General features: G+C 47.4%; 1 protein-coding gene across 2 annotated transcripts in view; it reads right to left on the bottom strand.

Annotated features, from left to right (window-relative positions):
- Nucleotides 1–21046, bottom strand: part of OSBPL10 (oxysterol binding protein like 10) — a 789797-nt gene that overhangs the window by 441548 nt on the left and 327203 nt on the right. For both annotated transcript variants that reach the window (XM_086942107.1, XM_086942108.1), the window contains one exon: nt 1685–1761. In XM_086942107.1, coding sequence (XP_086798233.1) covers nt 1685–1761 — 77 coding nt within the window. The remainder of the gene's footprint in view (nt 1–1684; nt 1762–21046) is intronic.

Below are 21046 nucleotides of genomic sequence, written 5' to 3'. Positions count from 1 at the left end.
GAGAGAGCAGATGTGTGTAAGTACCACATAGGTATTGAGGCATGCACATCAAACGGGCGGAAGAATAACAAAAGTGCACTATGGTCAGAAAGAGTCCGTACATGATATTATGAATGAGTGACATATTGGCACAATACTCGGGAGCAGACAAAGATACAACCTCGTATGCACTTGGTATACGTTTGAATAGAAGGAGCAGTCCCTAACTGCATGTGTTGGGTGTGACAAACTTCTTCCAATTCCCAATAGGGTCATCGCTGGGCACCACTACACAGGGGTCCTCCTCTGGCCCAAGTCTCAGTCATGCAGCATGGGTGAGCACATGACAACCGCTTCTGGGTCTCCAGGCAGCTCCGGCACTTGACGTGTGAGGAGCTCAGCAGCAGGCCACTCAGCAGCTCTGGGCGGTGTTGAGCGCCAGTGTTTACTCCTCAGGGGCACTGCAGCCCACATTGAAGCACCTGGGGGTGTCAGCAATCTTCCCCCAGGAATCTCTGATACCAATGGTGCCCCTAGGTGGGCAATGGACACAGGATCACCCTAGTCTGGCACGGAGCTCGAAAATTACGCGGCCACCATGTTGGTCAGTGAATTACTATATTTACCTAGGATCAAACAGTCTGGACAAGCGATGGTTACCAGGTTTCTCTTTGTGCAATCCAGCCACCAGATGGTATCACTCTCTCGGTTTACATCAAAGGTTAATGCTATGGTCTTCAATTCTTGGTGCATAAAGTTAGAGCATTGGTGTCAGGCAGCAGCAAAGATCAATTTATTTTGGGTTCAAGGGTCTCAGAGGACCTCTAGCTGAGCCAGAAAACAGGCATCTGGCGTGAGCATTCAGAGACTCACCTACCTCTACATAAGCTCCAGGGAGCTAGGGACCGGTGCAGGAGCCATAGGCACTCAAAACAAGACTCCAGAGGTTCTACCTCCAATGGGGTAAATTACTAGTCTGGCCCTGTGTCTGGGTCATATTATACTGGTTCAACTGCTCAAACAAGTTCTGAACACTGGTTACACCACTATATTCAATCAACAAACACATATGAGGTGAGGAGGAAACTAGATTTGGCAAGCAAAGATGTGTGAAAGAGACACAGAGTTTACAGAAGAAAACGTGTCTACCTTTTATTCAATGATGCATGCTGCAGCACAGATCTTGCAAACTAAAAACATTGTCACCAATTGAGGAGGGGGCAGGTCTTGGAAGGAGGGAGGGCTGCATGCCGATAAGTCCCCAAGAAGCACTTTTAGCCCCTCGTCTCCCACAAAACCCTTCCTACAAAAAAAGAAAATCTTGCTGAGGCAGCTGCCATTGTGCTGGGTGTTTTCAAACCCCAAATGGCAGGAGCTTTTCAATGTCTTAAAAGGTGAGCTGGGAATCCAGTCTAAACAGTGGTTCCCAGCTCGTTCTCTCTCCCACCATGTGATATTTCCTCCGCACCGAGTGACCATGTGAAGGGAGCTGATACCGTGTGACACATAGTGACACTGTGTGAGCTAGCAGTGCCCTATAGGAAATCAACTTTAACATCAACTGATGCCTACAAACCAACCACTCCATATTTTGAAAGTGCTTTTAGAGCTAAGTGATTGGATGAATAGAATACTGTGCACCCCCACAAGGTGCCCCTCACCACCCACTAAGGTACAGCATCCTTGGCTTCCCCAGGGCACTTACCTTGGAGTTCTCTGTGTGAAACTTGGCACAGGCCTGCAGCTGGGCCATCCAGAACTGCCTCTCCTTGGCATCAGCAGCTGAAAGAGAGATACGCGCCCATTTAAAAAGCCATCATTTTATGTCACCAGGGGACAGGGAATCACTTTCCTGCTCTCAGTCTGATATCAGGTTGAAATGGAGCACAAAGGCAATTTACAGCAATAATAGCAGGCACATCACTCAGCGCTGCCAGCCACGAGGGACTGGCATGCAAGTTCATGTTCCAGCAATATTGTGGATAAATGTCTCCGTGTCCTGTAAATGGAGGCAACAACGACAGTACAAAGTGCAGGTTGTGCAGAGATTTAAAAAAAAAACATAATCAATATTGCAAGTCACCCAGGTGGATATTCCAGTTGACCAGTTACAAATGTCAATGAAGCGTTTTCAGGCGTATGGGATTTTAAACACTGGACTATAGATTAAAAAAAGAAAAACAGAAACAAATAAACAGTTGACCAGTTACAAAAGGTTTCTACTGGCCAAAAAAGCCATGTAGGAAGCTGGCTCTGTATATACTATACCAAAGTAAGGTATTGCGTGCACAGATTCCAGTGGATCCCCAGAGGCCTTACAGAGGCTAAAGTAGTTAATACTAATGTTCTGTTTTGTGGTAGTGTGGGCGAGCAGTAAGGCTTTATCAGAGGGCAGTGCTAAGCATTTGTTGTACACACACAGGCAAGGAATGATTACACACACTCAAAGACTAAATTTCAGACCAATGGTTTGTAAAAAAAGATTACTTTTGTGTGTTTATTACTTAGAACCAAAGATACTTAGTTTCAGTAAAATATGTTTTGCAATATCACAATTTTTCAGTATTAAAAGTGGACACTGCATTTTTCAAACAGTTCAATGTTAACATATGGAAGGAAAACAATAATGCAATTTCACAGGTAAGTATACAACTTTCAATTTCAGTCTTCGGGTTTTGGGATCAACACTTGGCAAGGGTCAAGTAAGGACAGAGATTGAACCACTGGCACTGGGGAAGCTGGGTGCGGAGGTTAAATTCAGTATTGGCGGTCCAATGTTAATCAATGGGGACTGGGGAACACAAAATGTGCTGGTTGGAGGTAGGTTAAATCGGAGTTAGGGGTCAGTCTCCAGGGGTTTCACTAGCACCGGGAGGGGGGGGGGGGTGTGGGGGGGGCATGACACAGCACCAAAACATACACTCAGGGGCCCACAGAGGCAATCGGTTCACAGTGGAAACACAGCATTGAGCACCCAATACAAATCAATTGAGAACAACTGTTTCAAACAAAGGCTGCAGGTTTGGACCTGGAAGCTGGACGGAGGGAACTGGTTGCCCAGGGGGTAAGTTGGGATGCTGAAGGACTCAGGGACACCATCGGTTTAGCTCCACACGGCCTGGGGGCTGCAGGTGCAGGGGTGTCTTTGGACATCGGAAACGTCTTACCGGAGCCGGTTGCGTAGTTGGGGGACCCTTCATGTTGAGGCTGCAGGCGTTGTCGAGGACTCCAGCAGTGGTCAGTCTGGGCTGAACAAGAGGTCACGACAGCTGGAGAACCTTCTTGGGACCGGTGGGGCTCATTGACTCGGGTCGAAGGTATCGGGTGCACAGGTGGGTCTGGAGGTCAGGGTGTGCGGTTCAGCAGGGCATTAGAGTTCTTGACTGTTGGTTTCTTTGTGGACAGGACCACTGCCCTCTGGAGTTCTTGACCTTTAGGGAAGGCAGGCAGCCCTCTGTGGGTTCTGGAGGGCAGGTCCCGCAGGACGAGTTGCTTTTTGGAGCAGGTTTCTTCAAGGGCTGTAGACAGGCCGGTAGGGCTGGGGCCAAGTCAGTTGTCGTCTAGTGTCTTCACCAGTGGTATGGCTCTTCGGTCTTTCTTCTTCTTTAGGTTGCCAGGATTTTGAAAATTAGGGTTGGGGGGGGCCAAAATACTCAATTTAGGGGTGTTACAGGGACTAGAAGGTAGTAGCAAATGGGCTACTTACCTTTATGGTGACTACACCGTTTTAATGTCCACTACCTTAGGACAGGGGGTTTACCCTTAATTCTATTGGGTAGAATCCTCCAAACCAATATAGAGGACTCTCAAAGGAGGGGTCACTTTGGCCCAAATCAACTTAGAGGTGGTCCTGGCTGAGAGGGAACATACATTTCCTGCTTACTAATTTTATAGCCACCCTGCCGCCAAAACGTGAGGCTTGGCAGGAAGCCTTTGAGGCTCATTGCCCTTCAATGCTGTTCCTGCTTGGGGGTAGGTGTGAAGCACCTCCGTCCAGAGCAGGCTTTGTTTCTGACCCATGAGAGCACAAGGTTCCAACCTCAGGGGCTCAGAAATATATCTAGAAGTGGCAGGCTGGAGCAGACCAGTCAGGCACATAGTAGGCGATCGGTAGGTTTTCAAGGGATACCTTTGAGGTGCCCTCTGAGTACATTTATTAATTAATCAAACACTGGCAACAGTGTGATCTCATTCATCTGAGATGTTTGATACCGAACATCTTAGAATTCAGTGAAGCCATCTTGAAGCTGTGGAACTCGCATTGACAAGCTCCCAGCCCATATATGGAGTATGGCTTCATTGTGCACTTATAATGTCCAAGAATGGACTTAAGAAACTGTAGATGCAGTTTTACCCTCACAAGAGATATAGTGAACCCTGCCTTAGGGCCATAAGGCCTGCTGTAGGGGTGTATGACCTATGCCTCTTGCACTGATGGTAGGCCTGGCACACAGGGATGTGTGTGAGGTCGACTCAACTTTTATCTGCACCAAAATATGCAGGCTGCTGTGGCAGTGTGCACGTATATCTTATGAGGTCTCTTAAGGTGGCATAATATATGCTGCAGCCCTTAGAGACCCTCCCTGGTCAAAAAGCCCTGGGTACCCCTGGTACCTTTTACATGCGGCTTACATGCGGGCCAGAGAAGTGCCAGTTGTGGAAACAAAGGTGCAGTTGTGGGAAAGAACGCTGGCCCTGATTAGCAGGAATCCACTGCACATTCAGTCAAAGTAGCATTCCGAGTCAAGCATAAAGTGGAGGGTAGCCGTGCCAAAAGGAGTACTTTCCTACAAGCCATTTAAAAATGTGTGCAGGGGCGGCTTCACCGATAAAGCGGAGGAGCGCCCCCCACTGCTTTTCAGCACCGCAAAAAAGGAAAAATAACATGATAATAAAGCGATGTTATTATCATTTTATTTTTCCGTGCTGAGGCAGTTTTGTGGGGCGGGTGGAGCTGGGCTGGGCAGAGCGGGGGGAGTAGTGGTGGCACTCTCTAAGTGCATATGGCTGTTTGGCCAGTCGTCTTTGCCGGCCAAACAACAATGCGCACTTTGCATGTTCTCCATCTGCTGTATTGTACAGCCTGGGTGGAGAACATGCCCAGGCTCCCACTCCCTGTCTGAGCACCAAACCACAGCTCTCAGACCAATCACAACGCTGCTTTGTAGCATTATGATTGGCTATGGGGAGCCTGGGTGCTTCCTGCTTCCGTTCACCCAGAAGGAAGAGGACGTAGGAGAAGCGCCGTCTGGCAAATTATTATTATTTTTTTTAAACCCCTCCCGCCCCACTACTGGGAGAAGTGTGGCTCACTGATTAGAGCGGCAGACCCTGATGCAGAGGTCTGGCCCGGGACCAGGGTTCAATTCCCGACGCGGCAGGGTCCTGAACCCAAAAATGTCTTTCGCCACAGCATCAAATCATAGGCGCACTCAAGAGAAAATGATGTGCCTGAAAAGAACAGCAGCATCGGGTATGAGACACTTTCTTCTCATTCACCCATTTCTCAGACCCTGGATTGGACAACTAACTAACCAAGTGATGCGGTCACCTTATTTTACAGAGCATTGCTCTGCAATCGCAATGCAAAAAATGCAATACTAAAAAAAGCAGTCCTTTTACTTCAAAAGAAGACCCCTAAAAAGAGATGCTAAAATCTTTGAAGCCTAAGATGGCACAGAGGCTGGATTGACAGAGGCTACAAATCTAGAACGACGACGTTGGATAAATATGTGGCAATCTATCAATTACTTTCATTTTTTAAAAAATATATAGGGCAATGTTTCAGGGTTAAAATAAACCTGCATTACAGTACATAATGTGTAAAATATTAGGTGCCACTGCCCAGAGTTTTCTCAGTAAAGCCGCAGCAGATGTACCGCCTTGTTGGGGTTGCCAAATACTAAGGTTGTCTAGTCTTGCTTCTATCTCAAGCCTCTTTCGATCACCCCCAGACACCCCTGCCTATTTTCTAACTCTAGCAAGTTATTTGTATCCCTTTCTCCCTTTCCCACTGCTTTTCTCTTTCTCTTCCCCCCCTTTCACCCTTTTCTGCCATTGATCTTGGTCAAACTGTGATGAATGAAAAATAAGTACCTGTCCCCAAGAATGAGTCCCGGTGGGCCCCACCGGCTCAATTTAAGTACTGCCTACATTGCAAAGCGTTTACGCAAACCATATATCTAGTAAGCGATCTGACAAGGCTGGAGGTTTGCCATGGAATATATTTAAATAGGACTACATCAAACCTTTGCACAACCCTGCCTACTGGAACAGGCCATTGCCCAAGAGGAGGTGGCACATAAAAACAGGAAAATTATTCTAGAGCCATGTTTCAATTCAATTTATTGCACTGGGCTAAGAAAATTTAAAAAAGCTTACAGCACAAGAATGAAAAGGGGCCCAAAGATGTGGCAAAAGCTATGATTGATCGATTTTATTGTCACCACAGTGGCTTGCCTAAGGATAACAATCTGGGGCAACATGTCTACCTTGAACATGAGGTTCAGCCTTGTGATAGAAGGTGAAAGCTCCCTGCTTGGTACTTGGGAAGTCCGCTGTGAAGTCCTCAGAGTTTTCTAGGTGTGGGGCCAATACAGAAGCAGAGGATTAGGAGGAAGGTTAGCAGATGACTCCATCCTACCAACAATGCACTTTTCCAGTCTGGGCCTTTCCTTTCACAGACCATCTTAGGTTATCTATTGACTCCATGTCATCGGTGACTCCATGTTCCAGTCCTGGGCTTACATTTTACAAACCATTGCGTTTAGGTGTGTTAATACAATTGTTTCAGCTCGAATTCCCCAACACTACAATTATGTTGTTAAACACAAGAAGGTAAAACAGTGTGTCCTTGATACCTGGGTGTAATGTAATGTGGCATCTTACTTACTGACTCTTCATTCTAATTGGTTTGTTTGAAAATAAAACTGCAACTACCAGAATGCATTAGGTTAAATAAAAGCCCAGAATCGCGTTCTTGGTTACAAGGAGTCATCTGATAACCATATTTCAGCCCAATGCTCATTAACAGCCATATAACCTTTTTGAGAGTTCCAAATGTCTTGCATTGACATTTCACATGAATTTTGCACCAGCGGCGGTTCCTCCATTAGGGCAGAGGAGCGTGGCCTTCCTCTGCGAGTGCAGCAAACATGAAAAACAAAATGGTAATCAAACATATTTATCACCATTTTATTCTTCATGCTGGCAGTCAAGCCTGGTGCGGGGCCATTGAGCTGATCGGCAGCAGGGAGGATTGGTGTGCACTTCAATTTAAAGTGTGCATGTCACTTAGGCTGTCTGTCTTGTGAAGACCAAAGTGGCATGCACACTTGAAACCTCTACAACCTGAGCTGTCAGACACAGTGGCAGCCGGCATGACTCGTGGGGAGGGGCGAGGTTGCGCAAATGTAAAACAAAAAAAACAAAATATTATACACCTACCTCGCCACGGGGTCCAGCGTCTCTGCTCCTTTCTCCTGCTCTCGTGGGGCAGGAAGCCAGGAAAAACAGCCAGGTTACCCGACTAATCACAACACTGCAATGCAGCGTTGTGGTTGTTTTTGAGCGTCCCGGTTCGACGCTCAACCAGGGAATGGGGACCTGGGCTTGTTCTCCATAGAGGCTGTAATGCAGCCTGCATGGAGAACGGGGAAAATGCGCATGACTGATTTGGGCAGCCAGAGAGGATCGACCAAACAGCCATTGCGCACTTAGGAGTGGGCAAAGCACTCCTCCCCTGCCCTGCTCCGTAAGCAGAGCAGACCCGCCTACCCGCCCGCAAAGGAAACATAAAATGATGACTCTAAGTTATTATCATTTTATATTTCCTTTCCTTTCCACTGCTCAAAAGTAGTTAGGCGACGCTCCTCTGCCACAGCGGAGGAGCCGCCACTGCTTAGACAGCTGGGTGGAGAGAAGGCACAGGCCCCCAGTGCCTGAGTGAGCGTCGAGCAAGCCTGCTCCTGCCAGTCCTGATCCTTCTCTCACGCTGTCTACCATTGTCAGCAGTATGCAAGCAGCGTTTGGATTGGTGGAGTGGAGTTGGCTGAGGCTCTGGGGGCCTGTGCTGGAGCCATGCACTGTCGAGACGGAGATGAGCACCATAACCGTGGGTAAGTAAACTCTTTATTTTTTATTTAAAGTTAATTTAATTCACTGACAGGCACTGTGAGAAACTCACACCGCGCCTTCAGCCTCAACGCCAGAGCTCTCAATCATAGCCCATTATAAGTACTGTTTAAAACAAACCACAATGGAGAGCATTGACTTTGAGCCGAATGGCACTGCTGTTTTTTTTTATCAGTGCCTGTCAGTGGGTGAAATATTTGCCCCACCAGTTTACTTTTGTTAGCAGCCGCCACTGTTTTGCGCTAATAATTCTGAAGTAAATATTGTGGTGTTTACCTAAAAACAAACTGCAATGAATATACAAGGCAACCAGCATAACAATCTATAGTAGATGCAAAAATGTACAGAAGATATGAGAAGGGATTCACCAACTGCATTTTGTAGAATATTAACTGGTACAACACCAGTAATACCCAATTAATACAAAGTGAAATCCACAAGTCTACAGTTTGATACCATTTTGTCGAGTGTACTTACACGGCATGGTTTAATCTTTGAAACAAGCATATGCTCCTGGCAAGCTCACCCAGGTACACACAGTCAAACTATAAATGGCTCATTAAATCAGCTATTGTTCCTTTGATCACTCCGGTTTCTTTATTCTTGACAAAGTCATTTTGGCTATGGAAATCATTGGAAGTTTATTAGCCTGCAATTTTTATCCAAGGATAATTTATGGTAAAATGTAATGATGCCAAGAATAAAAACAGGGTGTTTTTACACTTAAAAAGGACTAATTCACTTTACTGTTTGACCCCTTCTCAGTCTTTTAAAATTTCTACTAAGCTGGGTTAGGCAAGGGAAACTGCAGGTGGAATTCTGAGTCTGTTACGTAGAGCCACACTGCTATTTTGCGTATTGTGAATTTAGAATTAGCGGTACACCTGCCTCCTAACGGCTCTCCATTTTGTTCTGTTTGTCTGTTTTTCTTCATACCTTTGAACTTGTTGTAAAGCGCTCTGATACCCCCGGGTCCTGCCAGCGCTATATAAAACTCTCTAAAACAAAAAAAAAACTGGAACCTAATGTCATATCTCAACTCTGCGCTCACTGTTTTATTCAGTAAGAAATTAGAATGCTGATTACCAGATTTGAAAGTGATAGAACTGTTTAAATTTGGTAAAGCATGAGATAGTGTTAGGAGAGGTGACATCAGGTTAGCAAAATTAAAGGAGTATGTATTTTGAATTTAGCACCTAAGCGACTGTTTGCATTTGTTGCATTGTATCCTCATTGAAAAAGGATTTTACATCATTGGCTGACATCCATCCATCATAAGAAAAGGGCTAAGAAACCTATTTTAAAAGCCACCGACGCTGTAGCCAAGAATTGGAGGAGGCTCATTTGCCTGATTTCGACAGAACCTGAGAGGCAACTAGAAGTTCAGAGGGGAAATGTAGGATATTTGTGTAACATAATCTATAGCCATCACCAGACAGCACCTAGGCTGAGGCAGAGAGCTTAAGAACGCGCCTTTCTATACCCTGGGGCTTTACATTACTCGACTAATGACTGTCCATTACCTGTAACACGTGAGAGAGGAGAAAGGGACTGGTTCAGTGGTCATCTGCTGGCCCAGGGGTCCTTTCAAGGTGGGGACAGGAGGGCTGCATCACACAGAAAGATTGTAACCCAGTGGGTCATTTCCCACACAGCCCCATCATAAGTAAACACTTAATTTAATTAAAAGAATGAGCATATGCGTAGGCTCTCATTTTCACAGCAATTAAGTCTAGTCCAGGACTTACCATCTGTGGGGTGAGTAACATGTCAATTTGAGATTAAATTAGCATTCAGAGTGTCAGAGGTGCAATGTAGGGTCAGACCTCTCACTATGGAAACACCACATAATTTTAATTAAAAGTTCTCACTGGGTAATGGGTGCTACTTTTCAATACCCATACATTTGAACTATATACAATGATCTCCCATCTTAATTGCCTAATACGGTTTTAGAGAGATTAATGGGTATTTATTTGTGTGCAACACATTTTTTTCAAGACACATTTATCTGGTCACACGTAGGTTGTTTTTAAAGTAACATCACTGAGCTCTTTTATCCAACGTATTCTCAATGGTCTTGGTTTCTGACATGATTCTACACTGGGTCCTGCTTCCCGGCATACACCTAGGATGCTGCAGTGTAAGATGACCATCCGTATGTCGACCAGCACCGACAACACCCCTCCCCGCTCCCGCCTCCCAGCTGCTCCGCCCCCCCGCGCACTTCGCCATATATGGCGACCGTGCGAACGCGCAGCGGTCACGCTCAGCGGGCGCGCCGATTGTGCGCCGAAGGCGCGCCAAAGGTAAGCCCGTCTACGCCCGTCCGCGCCTGGACCGCGCCCAGTGCCAGGACCCCTGGCCTACGACGCCGCAACACTCATCGCACTCAACACCGGCCGAATCCCAGGATGCTACCGAGCCACCCCACGACGCACCCACGGACCCTTCAGCTGCCACGCCTGCAAGTTCACCTGCATCCGGACCTGCCCGGCACCAGCACCCGCCAAGCCGAACACCAGCAGCAACCACCTCAAGTGCATCCTGCTCAACACCCGCTCCGTCCACAGACACGCCATCGAACTCTGGAACCTCCTCGACACCACAGCACCTGACGTTGCCTTCCTCACGGAGACCTGGATGAACGCCTCCTCAGCGCCCGACATCGCCATCGCCATCCCAGAGGGCTACAAGATCACCCGGAGAGACCGCAACGCCAACCAGGTGGGAGGAGGCATCGCCATCATCCACAGGAACACCATCCGTATCTCAACCAGCACCGACAACACCCCACCCTCCGCCGAACACCTGCATTTCCAGATCCACACCGACCCGAAGACCACCCTCAGAGGCACCCTGATCTACCGAGCTCCGGGACCACGCACTCAATTCAGCGAGGACATCGCCGACTTCGTCAGCCCGCATGCCCTCCCCTCCGCTGACTACATCCTCCTGGGGGACTTCAACTTCCACCTGGAGAACAACAACGACTGCAACACCAGCACCCTGCTCGACAACCTCGCCAACCTTGGACTCAAGCAACTGGTGAGCACCCCCACCCACCTCGCCGGACACACACTCGACGCCATCTTCTCATCCAGCAAAGACATCGCTTTCAGCCATGCCACAGAACTCCACTGGACGGACCACAGATGCGTCCACTTCACCTTCAGAAGAACGACGATCCACCACCACCAGCAACAGGTTGCTCGAAGAAGCTGGAACAAGATCACAGCCGACCAGCTCGCCGCTTCCCTGAGCCAGCACCCTCCGGCCAGCTCAGCGAACCCCAGCCAGGCCGCCGACAACCTCACGAAGTGGATCAGCAACTGCGCGGACGAACTCGCCCCTCTGAAGACCCCGCCCAGCAGACCCGGCAGTAAGAAAGCCCCATGGTTCACCGACGAACTCAAGAGCTCCAAGAAGAACTGCCGAGCCCTCGAGAATGTCTGGAGAAAGGAACCCACACCGGACAACAGGACCACCCTCAAGCTCGCCACCCGGAAACACCACCAACTGATCCGCACCGCCAAGAAAACAGCTTTCAAGAACCGACTGGACAACAACGCACACAACTGCAAGGAACTCTTCAACATCGTGAAAGAGCTCTCCAACCCCAACGCCGGAAACAACGACATCACCCCATCGCAAGACCTCTGCAACTCCCTCGCCTCCTACTTCCACAACAAGATCGCGGACATACACAACAGCTTCAGCACCCATCCGACCCACGCCAAGACCACAGCAACGCCGCCCACCACCACCCTCCGAGCCTGGACCCCGATCAGCACCGACGACACCGTCCGCATGATGAACTCCGTCCACTCCGGATCTCCGACCGACCCCTGCCCCCACCACGTCTTCAACAAAGCCGACGCTGTCATCGCACCCCACCTGCGGGACATTATCAACACCTCATTCGACACCGCCACCTTCCCCGAGAGCTGGAAGCACGCCGAACTCAGCGCTCTACTCAAGAAACCTACGGCAGACCCCACCGAACTCAAGAATTACCGCCCCATCTCACTACTCCCGTTTCCAGCCAAAGTCATCGAGAAGACCGTCAACAAACAGCTGGCCGCCTTCCTCGAGACGAATGGATCCCTCGACCCATCGCAGTCCGGCTTCCGTGCCAACCACAGCACCGAGACCGCCCTCATCGCCGCCACCGACGACATCCGAGCCCTGATGGACAACGGAGAAACAGCGGCCCTCATCCTCCTAGACCTCTCCGCGGCTTTCGACACGGTCTGCCACCGCACCTTAGTGCAGCGCCTCAGCAACGTCGGAATCCAGGAGAAGGCACTGGAATGGATCATCTCCTTCCTCGACGGAAGAACACAGAGAGTCCGCCTACCACCGTACAAGTCAGAGGCCACCGAAGTCATCTGCGGCGTCCCTCAACGATCCTCGCTGAGCCCTACCCTCTTCAACGTCTACATGAGCCCCCTCGCGGCCATCGCACGCCAACACAACCTCAACATAATCTCCTACGCCGACGACACCCAGCTGATCCTCTCCCTGACCAACGACCCAGCCGCCGCCAGAGCCAACCTGCACGAAGGGATGAAAGAGGTAGCCGAGTGGATGACGACGAGCCGCCTGAAACTGAACTCAGACAAGACGGAGGTCCTCATCCTGGGCTCCTCGCCCTCCGCCTGGGACGACTCCTGGTGGCCCCCCGCCCTGGGCACCGCACCCAAACTGACGAACCACGCACGCAACCTGGGCTTCATCCTGGACTCCTCCCTCTCCATGACCAGGCAAGTCAACGCCGTCTCCTCGTCGTGCTTCAACATCCTGCGCATGCTTCGGAAGATCTTCTGGTGGATCCCCACGGAGACCAGGAAGACCGTCACCCAGGCCCTCGTCACCAGCCGACTGGACTACGGCAACGCACTCTACGCCGGAACCACCGCCAAGCTCCAGAAGAGACTCCAGCGGATCCAGAACGCCTCAGCCAGACTCATCCTTGACATCCCACGGAACAGCCACATCTCCGGACACCTGAGAGACCTGCACTGGCTCCCCGTCAACAAAAGAATCACCTTCCGGCTCCTCACCCACGCACACAAAGCCCTACACGATCAAGGCCCGAGCTACCTCAACAACCGAATCAACTTCTACGCTCCCAAACGCCACCTCCGATCTGCCAGCCACGCCCTCGCGGCCGTTCCACGCATCCGCAGAGCCACAACAGGAGGAAGGTCCTTCTCCTACCTGGCTGCCAAGACCTGGAACTCCCTCCCGGCCGACCTGCGCCTGACCCAAGACCACCTCTCCTTCAGGAAGAAGCTCAAGACCTGGCTGTTCGAGCAGTAACGGCACCCCCCTCCCCCAAGCACCTTGAGACCCTACGGGTAGGTAGTGCGCTCTATAAATGTCATTGATTGATTGATTGACGTCATTGAGAGATGAGGAGCGGGTGATTTCAAACAAGTATGATGACAATTGGCCTCACCCAGTGTCAAAGTTGTGCACTAACATATCTTCTGTACAAAGCACATGTCCCAACTGAAATTTGCTGCTGGTCATGACTCCATTTCATTAGCATTTCGTTTTTGGGGTAAGCGGTGCGACTCATTTCCTATAGTGAACAGCATTATTCCAGATAGGACCAATGGTGTAAGAATTAAGTGGGCGGGCATTGATCCTAGTGACATTTTATGGTAACTAGTAGCAACTAATTTCATGGAAATTAATTATTGTTTCAAGAAAGTTGTTATACCAAATATGTTGGTCACAAATTTGAATCACATTATCAGTTCCATAAAATCACTTCTGACCAATTACCCAACTACAATAAAGAACAACAAAAAAACTACTCCCTAATATTGCTTTTTAAACAAGGTAATAAATCCAAAAATATACACATCCCATAGACCAATTAATTATCAAAATGTATTCTCAAAAAGATACATTTCATATAAATCACTTCATTTTCAGACACGTGCATTTCTGTCTTCTTTGTAGTTTGTATTAATCAGTGTGTATTATATATGTGTATGTAGGTCATATTGTGTTCATATGATGTTTTGTGCAGTTCTTACCATTTTTTTGTTTGTATTGCTAACTTTTTTTCTCCTCTGTCGCTGTGTATAATGTAGTTCATTGTTCCTCATTTATACTTTTGTGGGACTCTTCATGTTGAAATATTTATCATATTTTTATAAACATTTGTGATATCTGAAAATGAAGTGATTTATATGAAATGTATCTTTTTGTTAACACATTTTGACAATTAATTGGTCTATGGGATGTGTATATTTTTGGATGTATTACCTTGTTTAAAAAGGATGATTATGGAGTAGTTTTTGTTGTTCTCTATTGTGGTTTACCCTGCTTTCTTCTACTTATTATTTTATAAACCAGGGACCCCTTCTTGTGTTTTTTTGAAGCCATTACCCAACTACACCACGGAAAAACAGAATGGGATGGTTTGATAATGACTGCACTAAAACTTTTTGGCCCCTCAAATATGCTCCATGTAGTTCCCCATGGGACACCTTGGTTATTCAGTTCCAGTGCATTCATTATAAACAGGCCCGGCCACAAGAAAAAAACACTCCAGACCGAAGCATGGGAAAATCTTGCTTTTGCCGCAGAAAACAAAAGCACCAAGTTGTTCAGGGGCACAGGGAACGCACCATTTTTGAAAAATGACGATAGTCCTGAGCTCTGTTCTTTTGTTCCGTGACAGATGGGTGACACATTTTTCTGGAATTTTTAAACAGAGTGGTGGGGATGTCACAGGGTTTTTTGGGGAGTTGTATGAATTTGGACCCATTCCGTAGGATATCACTAAGGAAGAAGTCACGCTGGCTCTACAGGACAGTGCTAGGGGACCGGCCCCTGGACCAGATGGGGTACCCGTTAAAGTTTTTAAATCTGCTCCGGAACTCTGTGGGCCTATCCTAACGAGGTTATTTAATGCAGGTGCGGTAGATACGATTCCACCTTCTTGGGGAACATCTACTATCATACCCATATATAAAAAGGGGGATAAAGCAGATCCTAAAAACTATTGCCCTTGTTCTCTCCCGGACTCGTCAATGAAAGTAAAGAGTACAGTTGTATTGACAAGGTTGGAGGAATGTGCACACAAGCAATCTATTCTGTCCCCAGTACAGTTTGGTTTTAGGAAACAGCTGGGACTGTCAGACAATGTGTTCATTTGGAGCTCTTCATCTGGAAATACACTAGGGCTAAAGGGGACGCCCTATATCCTTGTTCTGATAATTTAATTAGCGCCTTTGATTTATTGACCATAATTTACTTTGGTCAACATTGATCTCCCTAGGCGAACCCAGGCCAATTATTGGGTTTCTTTCCCACCTCTATGAGAATTTATCTAGCCAAGTTCGCTTTGGCTCCCAAGGCGAATGTACAACCAAATTTAAAGTGGTGCATTGAATTTCGGAAGGCTGAGTGCTAGCCCCATTGTTATTTTCTCTTTATATGAATGGAGTGCATAGCCACCTACAGTCTCTGCAAGTCGACGTTCCTCAGGTCACAGGATGCCTTATACCACTAGCGTTATAAGCTGATGATGCTGTACTTCTATCGAGAACACAGGTGGGCCTGCAGAGATTGATTAGCGCCTTTGGAGAATTCATGGCCTCTAAGAAAATGGTAATTAATAAACCTAAAGCATTCACCATGGTCTGTGGCCTAAAGTGGAAGCCATGCAGAATTTTTTGATTGAACCCAATTGTTTGGTGAATTCTTTTTTTATCTGGGTATTTTATTTGCTGGTAATGGTTCCTGGACACAACACATATTGAATATCAGTGCCAAAATGAGTAGGGTCTCATCTGGGATTTTTATGTTTTCCTCCAAATTGGGTAAGGAAATGGTTGCAATATACAAAGCAAAAGGAGTGACTACTGCCTCATATGGGGCAGGCTTTTGGGGTTTGCTAATGGTACTGCTCTACAAATAGAAGAAAATAGTTTTTAGGATGGCTTTTATGTTAACCTTCTTCTGTTTCAAATACGATTGTCCATCAGGAGTGTGGCCTGCAGTTTCTAGTTGATTTCCTTCTGGTTAGACCTTTGATAATATGGGTTTCTTTATGGGCAAAAGAAGAACTATTATTTCAGACTGGCTAGCCTTGGATAATGTCTTAAGCATTCCTTGGCTTTCTTACATTAATTCTTCCTTGGTAGGCTGTTTAATCTATCTATTTGGTCAGATCCCACCCAGGTAATATCATTAACCAGAGCAGGATAAAGGACACCTTTTTTACAGGATAGACTGGATAAGCAAGTGTAGTCTTTTATAAGTCCTTGGAACTAGAGAGGGGAGAGAATAAATACTTACTACATGTGACAAACATGCAGCATCGTTTTGTGCTGGTAAGACTGAGATGTTGCATTGTGCATAATCTAGTTGCCTCTCTAAACATGAAGTCTTGCCCTTCAGACATGGTTTTCTGCGATGGCCAAAGTAAGCAAAGCACATTGCGCTTTTTATTGTTCTATAAATTTTACCAGAATCTCAGTTCTTTTATATTCTTAAATCTATGTTTATTGCTCAGATTATTACATTACATAAAGCAGCTATGAAATTTATTTTGACATTAAGTGAACCTTCTGTGATTTATAATGTTGCCCTTTTCATTTTGAATGTGATTAATGTGAGAAAAAGCATCATGCAGTAGCCAAAGCAAAGTAAGCACAATGCACTTTTTACTGTTCCGTTAATTTTACCTGACTCTCAAGTGGTGGGTGGAGGGAGGCTGTAGGAGTTGAGGCACGCGAGTCAAAACTATTTTTTTTTAATTACCTTCCGAACGGGACCCGCGCGTCTCTGCTCCTGCTCTTCTCTTCCAGGAACAGGAAGCACCCGGCACACAGGCTCCCCTAACCAATCACAAAGTTGCAATGTAGCATTGCATTTGGTCTGCACGCTGTGACAAAGCACCAGGGGCTGTAGGGGTGGGCATGTTCTCCATGCAGGCTGTAATGCAGTCTGCATGGAGAACAGGGAAAGTGTGCATGTTTTAAGCAGCCCGAGAGGGCTGACAAAAGTCATTGCGGACTTAGGAGAGTTGTACCCTCCTACCCTGCTGTTCAGCCCTGCCCCGCCCCTCAAACAAGCTGTTGCAGCAGAAGGAAAAAATGAAATTATAACATTACGCTATCATTTTATTTTTTCCTTTCTTTTCCTGCCTGAAGGCAGTGGGACGTCGCTCCTCCGCCTTATTGGAGAACCCGCCACTGCTCCTAACTATGGGCCTCATTAGGATGGCGGACGGACCTGCGTCCGTCCGCCACCCCCGGGGTGGAGGGACCATCCGCAGGGGCAGCGGCGGTCCCTCCTTCCAAATTAGGATGTGACCGCTACCCTGGCGGTCACATCCCGTATCTGTAACCTTGCGGCGGGTGCTGCTTTAAGCAGCGCCTGCCGCAAGGTTAAAATTGCGTGCTTTGCATATGCATGCACAAAGCGGCAGGCACAGCGCGGTGCCTGCCACTTTGTGCATGCATATGCAGGGGGGTACCATAGGTACCCCCCATGTGCACCCTCCCACCCCCAACACCCTGGGGGCACGCAATGGGCCCCCAGAAGCAAAGGTCCACATGCTTTTCCACGGCAGAAAATCCGCCGCGGAAAAGCATGTTTCCTCACCCTTCGTAATTTCACCGCCATCCTAATTCGACCCCTTAGCCTGGTGTCACTGTAGATGACATGGGCAGGCAGGCCCAGGCTGCGCATGATTGAATTGTGTAGATCCTCTTATCAGGGCACATGTCAAGACCCAGTTTCCAGGGTTGGACCGGTCTAAAGGGTAATCAGGTAGTACCAGTAAGGCCTCTGACAGGTCAGTGTGACAGCCATTTTATTTTCTGCTTTCGGGCCTATTTTATAGTCTGGTTGGTCGATTTTTACTTTAGATTTCCTTGATATTACCAGAAAGAGTGCATGCAGTCCCCCATACCTTGCAAAACATCTAAACAGCGTGTCTTTACAAATTCAGAACGGTCCTGATTTACAAATGTGGGGAACTTTTTTGGTGCCCAGGCCAATTTTCTGTCTTAGTCCAATCCCATTCACATGCGCGGCCAATTCAAACTTCTCATGCACACATACAAAGCCCTACACAACACAGGACCAGAATACCTGAACAGAAACATACACTTTTACCAACCCACCAGACACCTACGCTCTGCCTCACTCTCACTCACACACATTCCCTGCATCCGCAAAAGCAAAACTGGAGGTTGCTCTTTCTCCTACATTGCAGCCAAGAATTGGAACAACCTCCCTCAACACATCAGAGCCTCCTCCTCGCTTCTTGAGGTCTGCAAGAAGCTAACGACCTGGCTCTTTGAATAAGCACCTAGGGAACCGCACACCTACACTCCTGCCCAAGCGGCTAGATACCCTCTCGGGTGATTAGTGTGCTATACAAATCAAAACAACAGAATATCCTGCCAGCCTTCATCACTGTCTGACCATTGTGTGAAAATGTCCATCTGTCTCTCCAAACGCCAGAACAAGAGATCACTTTTGGGTAGCAGAGACACTCTGAACTGATGGCAAGAGGACAAGGGCAAGATTGAGACCCCATCTGATGATTAAAAAGAGTAGACATCATTGGACCCTCAGTAGGTTCAAGAAGTACTTTCATGCAGAGGTTACATGAAGAGTGTAGATTGGGGTGTTAGTGTGATGTCTAAGCTGTGTGATGAGGAGTGTCACTGGGAGAACGCGGACTACAGGACTTTCCAAGTCACATTTGAGCATGATGCATACCCTGATGACGATGGAATTCAATATCTCCATTCCAGGAGATCAGACTCAAGGGAATATAGGTGCGGAGTGCCACGAGGCGAGACCATCGTACCAGTGTGTGATGAGAGCTGGCAGCCATGACAGCGTACAAAAGTGAGCAGAGCTGAATGTTAGTTCTTAATATTTTCACTCTTAAAGATTGTGCATAGGGCCAGAGTTACCTCTGCCAAAAATGATACAAAATATGAATCATGACACTGTAGGTGGGGTGGAATTTCCCACACAATCTTTAACAGGCCCATGCAGCATCACAGAGAACCCAATGGCAGAGGAAGGGGTGCCTCCACTAGGTGAAAGTACATCATTAATTCTACTCACAATATGGCTGTTAGACATTTTTTGACAGATACTTTGCGACGGTCTACTCCAAATCCTGCCATTGGCCTCTGTTTTCATTTGGCATTTACTAAGTGATCAACTCCTCAATGTATGTTTACTTGATTTTATCTGCGCCTATTATAGACGGCTGTTCTTGTTTTATCCTGTAGTTTGCACCTGGTTATTTTGCAATTCCCCCCTGTTTTCCTCGATGTGGGCTCTTCTCAAATGGGGACAGATACATAGGTCAGTCTGGGGGATACAATCTAGTCCCATGAGCTGGAGCCTTCCAGGACCTGAGCACAGCAAAGTCCGCCCCCAAGGGGCGGCCTTAGGCATGTGCAAGCTGTGCACCTGCACAGGGCCACCAAACCCCAGGGGCCACCACGCCAATATACATCCTTAATATAATAATCCTCTGAGAATGGATACATATGGGTGTGGTGGCCCCTGTAGGGATTTGGCAGTCTCCGGCTCTGTTCCACTTTCAAACACCCTGACCCCCCCACTCTCACCCTCTTCACTTCACAACAGGAGGGTATATGGAGGAATAGCCTGGTACATCCTTTCGTGGAATAAAAAAAAGACAAGTAGTCTATAAAGTAATGTTTACTTAGAATCAGGCCAATTGGAATTTTGTGATTCTGTGGCTGCAGAGTTTTATGCATAAATATGGATTTGCTAGATTTGCCACTAATTCTACTACTCCACAATCTGCTGCTTAATTTGCACATTTTAATAAAAATAAATTGTTCCTAGCCAAATGGATCCAAAGTTACAAAACATTCAGTGACGTGTTCTGCGCAGTAGAAGGCCCTTGGTTGACTGATCACCCTCCAGCCATTTATTACTGCATGACGGTGTTTAGCTAGAACCAAAGAGCTGAAACCTTTGCTCAGACAGTGTTAACATGTGTAAAAATGTCAAAATGATGAAGTAATACTGTTGTAAAATGTGGCACATTCTGCTGCATAATTTGCCTTTTCTAGCCACATGATTTAGTCAACTCTGCCACATAGTGTGGTCGATCACTGTCACATAATTTCAGTGGCCCTGCTTATTGGTTAATAAGCAAACTGTCAGATGAAGTTCACATTAAAGGAATGCGAGAAGGAAATACAGTTATTACATTTTAAAACATCCATGACTAAAGTTTTTCAGGGAAGTGTTAATTCTCATCACACCTTCTTCAGCTGTCCGAAGTAAAGTGACATCAGAGGCAGCCGGATGCATGTTATTACTGGCTAGTATTTCATAATAATGAACCTGCATGCGATACCATTGGGCGGTTCTACTGTCCAAAGCAGCGTCGGCTCCTCAACTAAGGCGGAGGAGCGTCGCCCCACTGCTCTCTGAGCAATGTAAAAAAGGGATAATAAAATGATAACACAACGTTATCATCATTTTATGTTTAGTAAGGGTTATGGAGCCAGGTTAGGGTGGGTGGGGCCACAGCAAGGAGGAGTGGTTGATGCACATGAGAGTTTGGCCGGCCATCTTGGGCCGGCCAAACAGACACACGCACTTAGCATTCTAGCCCGCCCCCCACCCACCCCCGCCTGTGTTGCATAGCCGGGTGGAGAACTGTCCCAGGCACTGCCTGAACAGCCAAACAGGCTGCTCAGACCAATCACGACGTTGCTATCATTCTGGTGACACCAGCATTGTGATTGGCTTAGGGGAGTCTGGGAGCCTGTGTCTTACCATGCTGCTGGAAATCATAAAGAGAAGACAACGGAGGAGAGGCGGTGGCCATTCACAGGTAAGTGATTTTGTAAAAAAATGTAACCGCCATGCCCCACCACTCCCATTT

This window comes from Lissotriton vulgaris, chromosome 10 (assembly GCF_964263255.1).
Source record: "Lissotriton vulgaris chromosome 10, aLisVul1.2, whole genome shotgun sequence".
NCBI lineage: Eukaryota > Metazoa > Chordata > Amphibia > Caudata > Salamandridae > Lissotriton > Lissotriton vulgaris.
Note: the sequence above shows the minus strand (reverse complement) of the source record. Positions and strands in the feature narration are given on the sequence as shown.